At 42.3% G+C, this 17244-nt stretch overlaps 1 protein-coding gene across 4 annotated transcripts in view; it reads left to right on the plus strand.

Annotated features, from left to right (window-relative positions):
* Window positions 1-8078: 8078 nt before the first annotated feature.
* APLP2 (amyloid beta precursor like protein 2) overlaps window positions 8079-17244 on the plus strand; it is a 58501-nt gene continuing 49335 nt past the window's right edge. For all 4 annotated transcript variants that reach the window (XM_074357023.1, XM_074357024.1, XM_074357025.1 and 1 more), the window contains exon 1: window positions 8079-8300. In XM_074357023.1, the coding sequence (XP_074213124.1) occupies window positions 8196-8300 (105 nt within the window). In that variant the 5' untranslated portion in view covers window positions 8079-8195. The remainder of the gene's footprint in view (window positions 8301-17244) is intronic.

A 17244-nucleotide genomic window follows, 5' to 3' on the forward strand; every position in this document is an offset into this window, starting at 1 on the left:
CTGGGGATTGAACCCAGGACCTTGTGCATGCTAAGCATGCACTCTATCACTTGAGCTATACCCTCCCCCTTTAAATCTATTTTTATATATAGGGGCTAACCTCTTCGGCATTTCTTAATTGAAACAACAGGCAAACATTGTCAATATAAGCCAAAGGGGGAAAAATGGCATATTAGTTTGTTCTACATCTTACCTTTAACTCAAAGGTTTTTAAGTAATTTAAAGCCAAGGGGTTCACAGACTACTTAGTCAACGTATATTTAATAATGCACAGAATAACAAATAGGGAACCAAAATAAGGATCCCAGGAAGGACAGCTGGGAAGGGATGAGATTTGTAGCTACCTTGGCAGTAAGATCCAACCTAAACTGAAAGTTGAGACACAGAATAATTGCCACTGTCTATTTCCTACGAACTCTCTCTCCCCAGTTCTCCCTTCCTATTTGATTTTCATTCAGTTATCACTCTCCCCCATCTCCCAGCCCTTCAGTTCCTCGGGAGGTGCTGGTTGACTTAAGACACTCAGCACATTTTATTTCTGCCCTTCTTCCCATCCCCCCCCCCTTATTGATTCAGGAGTGGGGATGTGACCTAAGTTGTTTAGCCAGAGTATCTCAAGACACTTGTTTGGAGGGCCGGGGCAGAGCTGTCTTTCCCCCTGGACAATTTCCTGAGCGGATGTAGGACGGAAGCCAACGGTCGCAGACAACTCATTGTTAGTCTGTGGATGAGGAGAGGAGGAGGACCAGGAGACTCACAGAGATCTGAGCTGCAGTACTGACTGGAGGCACGCCTGAGCTCTACATTGTCACCTCTAGATTTTTCCCAGTTACATAAGCCAGTAATTACCATTTTTGTTTAAACCAGATTGAGTAGACATTTCTATTATTTACAGCCAAAAACATAAAAATGAGACAATTCTAATAAATTCTAAACTAAAATTGAAGCTTAATGTTTATTAAGATGCTTAGGACCATGCCTGACGTGTAGTAAGCTATAGAAATGTAGTTATAGTTATTATTACTGTGGAAGTGTTAGTATCACAAAGCAGAGAAAATAATAATGAGTAACTTATCAACTTAACAAAGCATCGTTTTGTTTTGTTTTTAGTTTTTTTTAATTGACGTATAGCCAGTGTACAATGTTGTATCAATTCCTGGTGTGCAGCATAATGCTTCAGTCATATGTACACATACGTATGTTCCTTTTCATGTTCTTTTTCATTGCAGGCTACTGCAAGTTATTGAATATAGTTCTCTGTGCTGCACAGTAGAAGCTTGTTGTTTATCTATTTTATATACAGTCATTAGTATCTGCAAACCTTCAACTCCCAATTTATCATGTCCTGCCCCCTTTCCCCTTTGGTAACCATAAGTTTGTTTTCTATGTCTGTGAGTCTGTTTCCATTTTGTAAGTAAGTTCATTTACATACTTTTTCTTTCTCTTTCTTTTCTTTTCTTTTCTTTTCTTTTCTTTTCTTTTCTTTTTAGATTTCACATGTAAGTGATATCATATGGTATTTTTCTTTCTCTTTCTGGCCTATATCACTTAGAACAATGATCTCCAGGTCCATCCATTGCTGCAAATGGGATTATTTTATTATTTTTTATGGCTAAGTGGTATTCCATTGCATACATATACCACAATTTCTTTATCCAGTCATCTGTTGATGGACATTTAGGTTGCACTGTTAACAAAAGGAAAATGAAAGAGGAGAGCATCGTTCCTCCCTCCACTGTAAAAGTAATACACATCCACTACAGAAAATTGGGAAACACAGAAATACATTAAGAAGACTACAAACATCATTTACAATCCTATTCTCTAGAAAAAAACTGATACTTTGGTTTATTTTCTCTAAGTCTATTTAAAGGTCTAATTGAAATTATTCTATATATACAAATTTGCATTCTCTGCTTTTAAAAATTTTACCATATCCCATAAGCATTTTTCCATCTTTCACTCTCATTTTGGGTTATTTCCCGAGGATGGAGTCCTAGAAATGAAATAAGTGAGATTTATAGGGTTCTTTTGAACATGAAATGAGATAATGGATCCAAGAGACATTTGAAAATTGAACAGCACTATACAAATATGAGCTATTATTGTAATATCATTATCCCTTTGCCTAAACTTGCTCCTGGTCTGAATCCTCTATGTTGCTGAATTGTACTAGTGTGATGGCTGCCTCCATAAACAACCAGCCGCAATTACCTACTGCCTTGTATTGAGTACTTATCATACGCTATGCATTGGGCTAAACCTGTGACTACTTCATCCATTATTCCTTTTCATCTTTGTAAGATCCCTGCTAAAGAGGTGACATTATCCTTTTTTACAAAGAGAATTCTGAGCTTTGATGAAGCTGAATCATTTAAGGTCACACAACCAGAAACTGTAGAGCAGGAATTCGAATCCTAAAATTCATCTGAGTCGAAAGTCCCTGCTTTAACCACTTGTTATCTGCCATCAGGCCCTGCCTTTTCCCCAGTGTGCATTTCTGTATCCCTCAAGTCACTGAGTGGGGCACTTTCTGACCCCTGTGTCATCCTTCTCTGCGTTTCTACTTCTTCTGCCCTGGTTCAGGCTCTTATTGTGTCTTCCCTGGATGATTTCAACAGTCTCCTGCTCTGATGAATCCCCAGTCTGTCCTCCTGCTGGCAGAGTGATTTTCCGAAGATGCAAATCTGACCATCATTTAGTGCTTCCCCATATCTGTCAAGATAAAGTTCGTAATCGTTAGTAAGCATCCTTTCTTCTCATGATCCCTCCTCTCTCTGTTGTTCCCATATGGTGTCAGGCTGCTTCACACTTTCCTGTCCATGCCCAGACCCAAGACTAGCCATAGCTGCCTACTTTGCTCAGGTGATTCCTATCTTTCCCAACTCAGTTAAAGCATCTTTTTCTCTGGAAAGTGTTTCCTGTTATCATCACACTTTTTGACATTGAACAAAGAGCCTTTATTTATTAAGCAAATTGAAAACGAGAAGTAGACCTTATTTCACTTTATATCTCAAGCAAAGGACATGGTATGCTGTAAGTGCTAAATAAATATCTGCCAGACGAATACTTAAGTGACTTTGGTATTGATGTCTCACCAGGAAATGTTAGGATGTATTAATAAAATGCACACTGTGCAGAAAAACAACATTGTGGCCTATATAGCATGTGAAATATTGTACTCAGTTCTGGAGTCTGCATTTTTAGAGGCTGATTGGTAAACTGGTATGCACACAGATGTATAAAGAAGGTAACAAGGTCTGGTAACAATGTTGCATGGAAAATGGTTACAGAAATGAGTCTCTTTACATTAAAGAATTTAGAATGAGGAGGGCAGGATGGGTAATGACAACCCTCTTCACATACGTGATGAAGATTAGCTCAATAAAGTCAAAATGTCTAATCATAGAACTGTGAGTTTCTCCATCCTTCTGTTACAGACATCATAGAAAGGAGTTCGGTACAAAGTAGAAAGTTACCCAAATATATTCACACACTTCAAGCCTCTCAAGCTGAGAAATTTCACATCCACTTTTCTGAAAAGCAAGTACTATATAGAAATCACCAACAATAAGAAGTTTTAGTGCAAGCAGTTCCCAGCACTGAGGTTTTTTATCATCATTTTGTATTTTCTGCGCTGAAGGCAGAGGAAATCACTCAAAGAAGCACCAAACAACAACTCTGAAAAAAATGCGGCTTCATAGCCACAGTGTAGGGGCAGAACAGCCCAAGGGACGGGATGACGCCTTTCAGATGAAGACTCAGGGCCAACAACAAATAAAGGAAGGTAAACAAACAGGCAGGGCCACATGCAATAACAACTCCTCCAAAAGTGATTTGCAGCTAGAGGCAGCTTTTCTGCAGAGCTAATGAAGATTAAACTCCAGGACCACTTTTTTGCCCCAGTGTCCTCCCAGGCTCCTGCAGGGACCCTAAAATTTTCATGTTTGTCCTTACGGGGGCACCCAAGATTGTATACGTTTTAGACCTTACAGAACTTGTTTCCTCCAAGCTGGTAAGCCACTTTACCAGCAAAACAAAATGCAGCACATTTGTCGTGTGTGTAAAGTTACTTTTTTCAAACCTTGTACTTCAGCCACACCTACATACCCAGGTTGTAATCAGTTAAGTCAATATTATTTTTGAAAACAAAAAATGTTTTCCATGAATCCTCCAGGGCCAGGTTCTTTTTTATGTCTAGATCCTGCTTTGGCATTATTGAAATTTGGGGGCCCTGTGTTGATTTGAAGTACTTCATATTTTTGTCTGTTTGACTTGCTTAAAAATCAGATCTCATTTTAGTTTAGACCAGTAAGAGGTATAAGAAAGGCTTTATAAATCAAAATATTTAAATTTTAATTGCCTACTCATCTGATGAAGGTGAAACTCATGTAAAGTTAAATCTGTTCTTCTTCTAGAAGAGCATCCTTCTGAGAAGAGATTCCACCTGCTCAGTGTCAGTGGCAGAGGGAACACAGAAGCCTTCTAAGCAGGAGAGAAAGGTGGATGGCTAGGTAAATTTCTAATCCCTCTCGAGTCACATTTTTATAGAGTGGCTTCTCTGTTTATTAATAGAAGTGTGATTTTACAGACCATCACAAATGCAAGCCAAAAAGGATGGCCAGCCGTGGATACATTTTCCTTGTATCCATCGAGGGATTTATTAGGTGAATGCTTACTGGTATCTGGTAGTGAGCTGGTTAGCATGATTCCAGCAGGAAACCTGAAGTCTCTGAGTAGCACAAACCAACACTCAGTTTCCTTCTTTGTTGGTGACTGGTTTTGGTTGTGGGTGAGTTATTTAACCTCTCTGAGCCTCGGTTTCCTCGTGGGCAAAATGAGTGTAATATTCATCTCACAAATCTGAATGGTCTCTCTTGCATGATCAGTTTCTCCCCTTCCCCAGTGGCTTCTCATCAATGATAAACAGCAACAACAGCACAACAACAAAACCCTCCACCACAACCGCACGAGGGCTGCTAGTTCATTCTCTCAATGGGAAACCTCTTGGAGGAGACGGCCGTACTTGTTAGCTCTCCCTCCCCAGCCACTGAGACCTTCACTTCCCACACGTAGCTTTTAAATGTACAAAGAAATGACCAGTGCCCAAGTTCAATGGCCTCCAAGTTCAGTGATCCTTTCTCAGTCTTGGAATTGGAATTCCCTGGAGAACTTAAAAAAAAAAAAAAAAAGAAATTGAGTTTCTTATGCCACTAGCCTTAGTGATTCAAAATTTCTGAGGTAGGAGCTGAGGAATTTGCCTTTTCATAAAATTTCTTGGTTGATTTGGAAAAGCATCCTGATTTGGGAGCAACTACTCTAGCCGGATTTACTTTACCTGAATAGGTGTTGGATGAGTAAGTGTCAAGTGGATGAGCAGATGCTGCTCATATAAAGATACACTTAAGGATATAAACTGCTTTTCCCCCCCAAAATGAAACATGCATATCTTAAGTGTACATGAAAGATAACTTAAGTGAGAGTGTGATTCTTAAGAAGATAGGAAGCAAGGGGTTATTTCAGGCTTTTTACTTTTGTGCACAAAGGGTAATAAACTGAAAACAGTACTCTTCAAAGGACTTGCTCACTGACATGAGCATATTTAGGATGAAAAATTATTCTTTGAGAATTGCAAGATGAGGCATGTTCCTGTGATTGTCACTTAACAAAAAGAGGGTAGCAGTTTAAAGTCAAGAACATTGATGAACAGGGCAACGAACTTATTAATGCTCCTTCAGTGAACTGAAAATGCAAATAAACTTCTTTCAGGACCTAATTAATTTTAGGCAGAAAACACCCTAAATCATTTTTCTATATTTCCCTGCCCTGTCTCATGATGTCAGAGCCCAGCCTTGAAAATACAGTCCCCAAAGTGTGAATACTGAGGCCACCGTGCTGAACTGAAGGAATTTCATTTGCTTTTCTCTTAGCATTTAGATTCATAGAAACTTACACGCCCCTGAGTTTGAGTCCCTGACTTTGTGGGTCAGAAACAGGTTCCAGAGGGTCTGTAGGACTCATCCAAGGCTCCACAACAGAATTAGGACTTCCAGTCACTTGGCACTGTTTCCACACATATCTTCCCAGAAACTTGCACTTCATGCTTTTCACTTCTATACATTCATTTTTCACTGAGTCACAGAAACTGGTGAAATAACACAGGTTTTTAATATTGACACTTGACAGAGAAGGAAAGGCAGTCCAAATGATGAAGTGCTTGCCCATGGTCATGAGCTGCACTAGTCAGCTTGGGCGGCCGTAATGAAATATCCCAGACTGGGTGGTTTAAACAGCAGGAATTTCTTTCTTACAGTTCTGGAGTCTGGGAAGTCCAAGAGCGTGGCTGGCCAACTTGGTTTCCCCATGATGAGAACTGTCTCCTCACACGGGTGGGGATGGGATGGGAGCCAAGCTCTCTGGTCTCTTCTTATCAGGGCACTAATCCCCTCTTGAAGGCCCCATCCTCATGAACTCATCTAACCCTAATTACTTCCTAAAGGTTGCATCTCCAAATACCATCCCACTGGGGAGACAGGACTTCATACACGTAAGATGGGGAGGACACAATTCAGTCCATAGCAACAGTTTCAGAACTAGGACCAGAACTCAGCAGAACTGGTTTCAGTGACGCTGCACACACACATGCTGGGGTCTCCAGGGCGAAGGGCCCTGCAGTACGACAAATTCATGTCTGGTCAGTGGCAGAAGAGAGCTATAGAAATAAACAGGGGAGCAAGCGCACAATGGAAAACGACATTCCGGGGATTCAGAAGCAGAAGACTTTACCTTCAGGCGAGTAGAGGAAGATAAAAATGTTTTCAAAGAGTAAATATTGGAGCGAGGACAGTGCAGGCATGGGGGAAAGGTGCGGGCTGGCTTTGGGGAATGGGGTGGAGCCTGTTCCCCCGCAGGAACGGGCATGTAACGCCGTGGGGCTGGGAAACCCAGCGTTCTTCTGGTGGCCGCACTGTGTGTGCTCTGTGGGCACTGTCTCTTCCCTCTTACTGTCTGTTCCCGGGGTAGAGACCCTGTTTTCTATTTACTTGGAAACTAGCAAGCACTCTGCGGAGGGTGGTTCATAAATCACGCGGCTACTGAAAGGAAACAAAGCCAGTGGCGCTGCAGCCCTGGCGGGGCCGTGCCAGCTGTGAACCGGGCAGCGGGACCTTTCCCAGCTGAAGTGGAAATGTAATGGAGCAAGAAGGCAGAGAGAAGCAGGTCTCTTGCTAGTGATCGTAAACTGATGAAGAAAGAAAAATGATCTTTTCCTGAAACACATGAGGAAGGGGACCTGGGCTTTGAGGTCAACGTGGACCTTGCACCACTGGTCTCCGGCAGGAGGCAGCGATACCTGGCTCGAGTGGCCGCTGGGAAGGAAGAGTAAGGATGAGGCCTAAGGAATAGGGGTCAACAGGGTGGAAACACGGCCAGGAGCGGCGAGGAAAGGGCAGCGCTGGAAAGGGGCGCGCCCTGCGCGGGGGTCGGAGCGGAGGGAAGCTGCTTCACGGCAGCCCTTCCTCTGCCCAGAGGGCCTTCTATAAACCGGCCTGGACTCCGAAGAATTCATCCTGTTTTTTTATCCTGTTTTTAATAAAACCGTTTTCAGAACCGAAAAGAGGGCGGTACCCAAAGGAATCTGGAAAATACCCCGCAGGGGTGGGGAGCGGGGCGTGCCCATATCAGGCGGCTGCAGGCGAACAGACCAGCGCAGTGCGGGCAGATACCCGCGCAGGGCGATGGAGCCCGGGGCACGCCCCCGCCGGTGCCGAGCCGCGGCCCCCCACGCACCCCACGCACGCTACACGCACACCCCACGCATACCCCACGCACGTCCCCGCGCCTCCGGGCCGCAGGGCCCGGGGGGCGGGGCGTCAGCGGACGGGGGCGGGGCCGGGAGGGGGCTCGCGGCTGGGGCGGTGGGAGGGACGGGCTCTTCCGTCCTTTGATTGGGCGTGAGCTGAATAAGGGGCGGTGTCTTAGGGCCGCTCTGCGGGCGGGTATTGGGGGCCGGAGATGGAGGGCGTGGTTTTGTGAAGTCAGTTCCGGTTGGTGTAAAACCCCCGGGGCGGCGGCGAACGGGCTTCAGATGCTTCTGGGTCGCGGTGGGGAGAGCGTCGTAATCTCTGTGTGTGTGTGTGTGTGTGTGTGTGTGTGTGTGAGCTTGAGAGCCGAGCGCTAGAGCGACCCGGCGAGGGATGGCGGCCACCGGGACCGCGGCCGCCGCGGCCACGGGCAAACTCCTGGTTCTGCTGCTGCTCGGGCTCACGGCGCCTGCCGCGGCGCTGGCTGGCTACATTGAGGTGGGGACCGGGCAAGCGCCCGAGCCCAGTCTCCTGCGCCCGCCGGCGGAGCGCGGCCTGCGGCTGGCGGGCCGCGGGGGCCGGGCCGGGCTGGGGGCGCGGCGCGCGGGGCGGTGGGGGTGGTCCGGCTCTGCGGCGGGTCTGGCGCGCCCTCCCCCGCCCGCCCCTGCTTGGCGCAGTGCTTAGCGCTGGAGGTCGGGCTGCGTCCGCCGCCGCAGAGGCCAAATGAAAGGCATCGGGGTTGCGGGGGGCGGCGGGCCGTCTGAGCCACCCCCAGCCCCCAACCCGCCCGCGGCGCCGCCACATCCTCTGGGGACCCCGCGCCGCTCCTGAACGCCCACCCGCCTCCCCCGGGACCGCGCGAGCTTTTTGCCGTGTGCCCCGCGGCCCCGCGGCGGCCCGCAGCCCCGGACCCGGTGCGGCTGGGCTCGCTCCGGGGCGCCCCGCAATCCCCAGCCCCGGGCTGGAGCGGGCGGCGCGCTCTCCGCGCGGTGCCGGGGCTTCCCACCGGGAAGCGGTGGACGCGGCCTTTGTTGGCGTGGTGGGCCGGGCCGTGGGGAAGTGCCGCGGTGCCGGGGCGAGCTCCTCTCGGGCTGCACGGAGCTGGCTCCCGCACCCCGCGGCGGGTGTGCCTCCTGCTTCCTACGGGCCTCCCTGCCAGATCCACCGCTCTGGCACCGGGCCTTCGGGAGGAATTGTTAAATATAGCAGCTTGCCCGAGTCTGATAAACAAGGGGAGAGCCCTCTCTGCCGTCGCTCCCTTTTGTAGTGGGTTTCCGCGAGTGGGGACGGTGCCCGTGAATACGTTGTAAAAACTCTTTTGTTTAACCGTACTTTTTTAGTGTCCAAATTTAAGTAGTTTTTCTGCACCTGATAACCACGTGAACATCGTTGTACCTCGAGGTGGTTGCGTTGCCCGCGCTTCTGGGGACTCGCTGGGGTCCGGGCAGTGGGCAGGCCGGGTGGCTGGGGTCCGTGGGTCCTGCCGCGTGGCCTGTCCACTGCCGCTTCATGGAAACCTTTCTGTTCCTGAGGGAGACAAGGGACTTTTTACTTGCCCTCTCGAAATAGTGCTTGAACTGTCGGACTGGAATGTGCATTTCTGGTGCAGTTTATTTCCCCTCTTCTCTGTTTTAAAAATTACAACGAATTTCTGCGCATTTGGCTAATTTCAGAAGGAAGTGATATTGCATTTGATTACATAGGCATTGACCGAGAAGTTTCTAATAAAAACACCAGGTTAGAATATGTTCTTCTGAAGAATGTTTAAACATTTCCACGATTAGAATAAATCTAATCAAGAACAAGCAAGCCTCTGATGGAACGGCTTGAAACGTTTCTATTCATTCTGCTTAAAGCTTTGATCCTTTAGGGAGAAAAAAAGGAAGTTTTAAGTAGAAATAGTTAATGTTTATATACGCGTTCTTTTAGACTAGGGTTATTTTAGTTTCCACACGATGGTTGGTTAGCTTTACATTTGTGATTCCTGCAGGAAGGCAAGCTAAATCAGTGGGCTGGGAGGGGAAGGAAAAAAAGGATTTTGTATGGAATGTAGTTTTAACTCTTAGGTCAGGGTGTCAAAAACCATTGTTCACACTATTTTACCTCGCTTCCCGGGGGTATGAGTACTTTCAAGCACTAGTGAATTCACAAAAAAGGGCTCATCAATTTTAAAGAACATCATCTTTTCAGGTTTGAACAGAATAGTAACACTGGTATTCCTGCAGAGAAAGAAATTAACAATGTCAGAATCAGGTTGTTGTGGATTAAATTTATTACCCACATCCTAGTTCAATTGAAAAGTCTGGCTAGACAGAAAGTAGGAAATTTGATATTTCCCTAAAATGGTTTTTGAATGCCATTTTATGTAACTTCTGCTATTTGGAACTATATTTTTGCCTACAGTTACTAAATTATCTTTCAAATAGTTTTTCCTTATGTCAAGCAGGCAGAATTTCATTCATATGTATATAATTTTATTTTGTTTATTCGCTTTCAGGCAGAAGCCTGCCTAAGCCTTAATTTAGATGAGAATGGCCTAAATCAGGATTGTCTTTGGGACAGACCTTATTGAGATTAGCCAAAGGGATTCTGGCCAAATCCCTGATCAAATTGCTTTGGCACAGAATTATTGATTGGCGAATCTTGAATGTTGCTTGGTGTTGACTGAATTAATCTCTTACACCTGTTTAAAAGGAAAAAAAAAATCTCTGTGCTCAGGGTCACTTCCTCTGTTAAATCCGAGACAAGTTCTGTTGTGGGCATGCTCCCACTGGGAATTCTCAGACAGTATTTGTGCTGAAATTCTGCACTCTGTACAGTGGACACTGAGGCTTCTGAGAGCTAGAACTCGAGTTCATTCTGCCACATTTCAAAGTAAGTGCGCCCTTCGGTAGCCAATTTTCAGGAAACTCAAAGTGTGACAGCAGAGGTGGAGGATCAAGAAGCCGTGAGTCGGCATTTGAGTGATGGTAGAAGGGATGTCCGATTATCGCCTGGATGGATATCAATGCTTCTGGTAGGAACTTCCGTCTTTATTTATCATATCTATGTTAAAACTAGTTTGATGAATATGGTGAGCTGAATCTTAGCCATCAGGCCCTCCTTTTGTAGCACTCAATTCCTCTGAAGCTGGGCCGCCCCACAGCGTAGCTACCTGACCTGAGTTTGCAGTGTGGCTATTGTGATGGAGACATGAATTTTCCATTTTGTTTAATTTTAATTAATTTACATTTAAAAACAAATACTCCATTCAGTGTTTGGAAGACTTTGGACTATGTTTGAAACAACTTGGTATGTGAATCTACTTCCTGAACTACGTTGTATGACATCTAAATGGCATATCAGATATTTCCTGTGAAAGTTTAACATCTGAATTGAGATATACTCTAAGCGTAAAATGCATGCCATATTTTGAAGACTTAATGTGAAAAAACTTGTAAAATAACTCATTTATAATTTTTATATTGATTACATTGACGATAATATTTTGCACATTGAGTAAAATATATTAAAATTAGTTTCACTTGCTTCTTCTAATTAATGTGTCTGCTAGAAAATACAATATATATGACTCACATTTCTGCTGGACGGTGCTAATCTAATTTTTTGCCTAAGGCTGGTGCTGCTTGTTTTTATTGGCACAATTTTTTAGTATGTTGCTATTTTTCCCCCCAATAAAGTCTTGCTTGAAGTTGGTCCAGCATAGTCTTAAGAACAATTCTGAATTTTTTAATGTAATTTTTTCCATTAAAATTTTTATTTAAAAGTAATTTCATGCATCCGGAAAACTGCAAAAATTGTACCACTTTTTATACCCTTTATTTACCCAAATTCATCAGTTGTTAACATTTCCCCTATTCAGCATGTGCTTTATCATTCATTTTGTTATTATGCATTTTTTGCTGAGTTCTGAGAGGAAGTTGCATGCATCATGCTCCTCTATTCATGAAAGCTTAAGTGTGTATTTCCAAAGAACCAAGGACATTGTCCTATGTGACCTTAGTATAGTTATCAGCCTGAGGAAATTTAACGTTGATACAATACTTTGATCAAATCTACTGTCTGTATTCCATTTTGTCAGTTGAACCAGTAATGTTCTTTATAGCATTTGAAGACATTTTTTTAAATTTAAAAAGCTTTAGAGTTATTGGCAATAATATGTGAAAGTAATACGTTATTTTTTCCAAATATAAAAATCATATTTGTAACTTACCTGATACTGTTTTGACCCTGCAAAATCAAAACTTAAAAGCCTTTCAAGATTCTTTAATTACGTTACTCACCCTTACTGACTTCTTGGGCTTTTGTGTTCTTTTTAAAATAATAGAAGAAAAATTGTATAGATAGTGCATATTCATTGAAAAGTTTAAAAAAGTGCATATAAACAATAAGAAATGGAAAATAGTCTGAAATCATGTTATCCAGCAAAATCTCACTCTAAATGTTCTGGTGGCGCATGTCCCTCTAGAGCACCAGGTGCATAAGTTTATAAAAGTGACATGTATTGCATGGTTTTCTCTTTTTTTTTTTTTTTTAAATTGAAGTATAGTCTATTTACAATGTGTCAATTTCTGGTGTATAGCATAATGTTTCCGTCATAGGTATAGGTACAGGTACATACAATCTTTTTCATTATAGATTAGTACTAGATATTGAATATAGCTCCCTGTGTTCTGCAGTATAACTTTGTTGATTATGTTTTATATATGGTAGTTAGTAATATATTGCATATTGAAGCTGGTACCTAACAATTATTATTTCAAATTGTCCTAAAATGAACTACTGAAATAAAATAGTTATCTGTGTGATAAAAAGTAGGGATAAATTTTTGTACAGTAATTGCAGTCTGTGGAGGGAGGCCATTTGAGAATTCAAAATCGCCCACAATCCAATTTTCCTGAGTTGTTTTTTAGTGAGATAAACTAGATTACCTTGACTCTTAATTAAATTTAGTCTAGTGTACCTTGATTTATGGCCTGAGATGGAAAGTGAACCATGTAGGTAACATTCAAATAGAAATGAGTTCCAGTCCTTTATATCGACTACAGCTAATAACTACTTTTTGCTCAGAGAAATTTTCTTCCATAAGCATCGCACAGCCTTTTTTTAATGAGATCTTGTTAAAGGTAGCTATGATCTATCTTTAAAATAAGACTTTTCACTTGTTACTCGTCCCGCTAGTGTTTGTTGAACACTGTTACGAGGTTCTGTGTTAGACGCTAAACCGTGGAGTAATGAAGCAAACATGCAGAGTGCCTTTTCCTCTGCACAGGGCACTTGCATGTAATTTCTCGGCCCCACCCCCAGAGATTCTCCCTGGGTACCTCTGGGATTCTCATTGTCACGAGCTCCCCAGGTGATTCTTTGTGCAAGTAGAGAAAAACAAACTCCAGCAAGCAAAGAAGCCAGCATAACTCATTTGGGTGCATTATATAAGTCCCTGATGAAAATCTGGTGAAGTAGTATTCCTATCTGCACCTAAAAAGGGAGTCAGGAGAGGCCAAGGGTTTGAGGTCATGCAGCAGGGCTGGGGTAAGACTCTGTCCTAATCTGAGTCTACAGATCTTTTTTCTGCATCAGGGTGTTTGGTAATACTTCTCTTTAGGTTGCATATTTCTTTTTACTCCTATTTACCTGTCTTCTCCACTACCAAAAATCCTGATATGACTATTTTCTTTAAATGAAAGTAATTTCATAGATGCTGCAATGTATCATGAATCAGTATATAGTGAACTGTGTTATCTTTGAAGGATGTAATTACAGGGCACTTTGCCTTTTCGCATTTTCCATGGATTTTTATAAAGATGTCTAATGCTTTTTTTTTTTTTTTTAAAGCGAGTTCCCTGTTTCTCTCTCTCTTTTTTTTTTTTTTTTTAAAGTAGTAAGCTTGTTCATCTTTGGATTCTGAAAAAAAACTTTTAAGAAAAGAAACTGTGACCACCTGCGGGGAGTCTTATCAAAACCAGTGTATGGGGTTATTTGGAAGAGAAAGGTTACTGGCACCAGATTCACAGCCACTGGCCTAGTTGACAGACAGACTGTTAGGAGGAGGCTGAAACAGTAACCAGTAAGACTGGAGTCAGATTTTGGTCTAGAAAAAAGCGTTTGCAGTGGGGCACCTGCAGTGTGGGCTCAGCAAGCAGCTCGGCACAACCTTTCTCTGATGCAACATCCAGAGGAGCTTGGGGCTTTCTCAAAGCCCATCAGCATGAGACCCCTCAAGTCTTACGGACAGATTTATATCAGATGCTTCCAGCCAAACCAGATGTGGGCAGGGGGATCGTAATGCAGTGACAGACTTGGACCACACGTTGGGTTCTGTTGGAAAGGAGGGCTATGGATGTTGGGTAGATAACAACCTAACATTGGCCACAAGGGCATTCTCCACTTGGGAGGTTATACAGCAGGCTGGCTGGGAAGAAAGAACTAATTTATTCTTCCCTAAATTATCTGTTGAGTTGAAAGTTTGCTGGTGAAATTGAGACATCAGAGGAACTTCTCACACAGTTTACTAGGATCTCGGCACTTCATTTGAGGAGATAACGCCATCCAGGACGGAATGGCTGGAATGGGGAAATATATGGAAAAATTTATAAGGGAGATATATTTAGCCTAGAGAAGAAGAAAACATGGGATTTGGTGTTGGTGGTGAGGAGTATAAGCGTTTTCAGATTTTTGTGTGTTGGCTCTGGAAGGCTACATAGATGACTTGCCCAGGCAGAAGCACAGTTTTTATCTGGAGAGATGATCCAGTAAGAGTATAAAGTGTGTAGGACCTTTTATTTGATTCCTCTTAATTGTGAACATTACCAGCATAGTACAGTAAATATATAAAAACCTTACTTATTTCCACCACCCAGCTTTGTTAAATTTTAACACTTCGCATATTTGCTTTAGCCTTTTTTTTTTTTTTTTTAAAGAACTTAAACATTATAGATAGAGAAATAAAACATAATAGAAAGGCCTCCTGTGAACTTACCCCCACCCTATTAACCTTCCTTTCTGGGAAGTAACTCTTGTCTTGAGTTGGGAATTCAGGATTTCCATTCATGTTTTCATGCTGAGAGAGAACCCTTTCATCTCTTTGGATTCCAAAGAAGCTTGCCCGAGCTCTTAGAGTTGTAATAAATATTTACTTATCAGTTCAGAGTTTGAGCACATTAGGATGATTTCAGAAAGTAAGAATGCTGAGATATTTGAACTGAAAGTAAAGATTTAGCACCGTACCCACCCACGAAGGTGCCAAGCATACAAGATCCCATTGCACCCCCCCCGACCCACATCTAAAGTGTTTTTAAGCCTTTAAAATTTAAATACACAAAGGAAAAAAATTTACAGCTCGGTGTATTTTTCTAAAACAGGTACTTGGGTAACCAATGCCAAAGTCAAGAAGTGGAAAGTCCCCATCCCCCGCCCCCCAGAACCGTCGCCCTGATTTTTATGGTAGTTAAGTCTTGCTGTTCTTTACAGTTTTACCACCAAAGCACTCGTACCGAAACACTGTAGTTTAGTTTTCCCTGTTTTCTAGCTTTGTGTGAAGAGAGTCCTTCAGTATGTGTTCTTAAGCATCTGGTCTCTTGCACTACACATTGCTGAAGGTCATTTGTGCTGTTGCGCGTGGCTGTGGGTCCCTTGTTCCTTTGCTGTATAGTATTCCAGAGCAAAAGAAACCACAGATTGTTTTGTTGACGGACCTTTGGAATGTTCCCAAGTTTCAGGTTCTTGAAATAATAGTGTCCTCTGTGCAGCTTTAGAAGTTCTTAGTTTTAATGTCTACTTTATCAGTTTTTAAAAAAAATTTATGGTAGGTGCTTTCTGTGTCCCATATGAGAAGATTTCCCCACCATGAGGACGTAGTTCATCTCCTACGTTGTCTGCTAGGAGCCTTTTGTTTTGCCTGTCACATCGGGAGCTACAGTTTACCTGGAACTGGTTGTTGTGTAGGTATGGAGTAGTGGTCTTTTTATTTTTATCTTTTCCCTGTGGCTGTCCAGCTTGCACCCATTATTGTCAAGGTCATCCGTTCCCTCCTGTTCTCCCATGCCACCTTTGTTGCTAATTAGTACTCAATGTGGGTGAGTCGTTGTTGGAAATGTTAGGATATCCTTTTTTATGGATGAATAATATTCTACTGTATGTATATTTGTGTGTGTGTATATATTTTCTTTATTCACCTATTAATCGACACTTAGGTTGCTATGTTTATCCCCTTTAACTCCTTTGGAAGTGGTTGTTATTTACTTCTCTCTCATTACTTTGGAACGTATTTATATAATCTTTTGCTATCCCTTTAGTGGTTACTTGAGACATTTCAATCTCTTTCACTTACCAATGTCTTACATTAGTTGGTACTTTTACCCTCTTCTTGTACGATAGAAGGGCATTAAAACACTAACTCTATTTAACCCCCCTTAACATTTTTGCCATTGTTGGTATGTATGTTAATTAAATTTAAACTCCAGAAGATCTCACATAAGCCATGTTTTATACAATCAAATGAATTTGGATCAAAAAAAAAAAAAAAACAGACAAATGAACTTAAATATAAAACAGAAACAGACCCACAGACATAGAATACAGACTCATGGTTGCTGGGGGTGGGTGGGTGGGAAGAGACAGACTGGGAGTTTGAGATTTATAGACACTGACAGGTATAGATAAACAAGTTTATACTGTATAGCACAGGGAAGTATATTCAAGATCTTATAGTAGCTCATGGTGAAAAAGAATATGAAAATGAATATATGTATATTCCTGTATGACTGAAAAATTGTGCTGTACACCAGAAATTGACACAACATTGTAAACTGACTATAACTCAATAAAAAAATAAAAATTTGAAAAATGAATTTAGGTCAGTAATTATCAGCTCTGGAGGCACACTGGTATCATCTAACTTTCATAGAACACAGATTGCCCTCACTCCCATTCAGACAGATTACATCAAGGTCTTTGGAGGAGAGAGTGTCAAGCATTAGTATTTCTTAGAAGCTCCTCTGGTGATTCAAATTTATCATGAGATTGAGAGCCTCTGATTTAGATTTACATACATACTCTCTTTGTTAGTCTTCATGCATCTTGTATCTGACATTCTTTTTCTGATTGTTTTTTATCTTCCAAAATATATTTTAGAATTTTCTTAAGCTTGGCTGGTGACATATTCTTTCATCAAGTATCTGTTTCAGTGACATTCTTGCAAGTTCATTGAAAATATTTCTTTCATCATTTTAAAGATCTTATTCTTTATTCTATTCCTGGTACTTAATGTTATCAATATCCTGATGTTAAATATTACCGATAGCTTACCAGAATTAACTGTCAGATTGTTACTCCTTTGAAGATAATGTGTCCCTTACCTCTGACTACTTACAAGATACTTTTCTTTAATCTGATTTTCAGCTATTTTACTATGCACTTAGGTGTGGATTTTTAAAAAACGTAC

The sequence above is a fragment of the Camelus bactrianus genome, chromosome 33, assembly GCF_048773025.1.
Source record: "Camelus bactrianus isolate YW-2024 breed Bactrian camel chromosome 33, ASM4877302v1, whole genome shotgun sequence".
In the NCBI taxonomy this organism is placed as follows: domain Eukaryota; kingdom Metazoa; phylum Chordata; class Mammalia; order Artiodactyla; family Camelidae; genus Camelus; species Camelus bactrianus.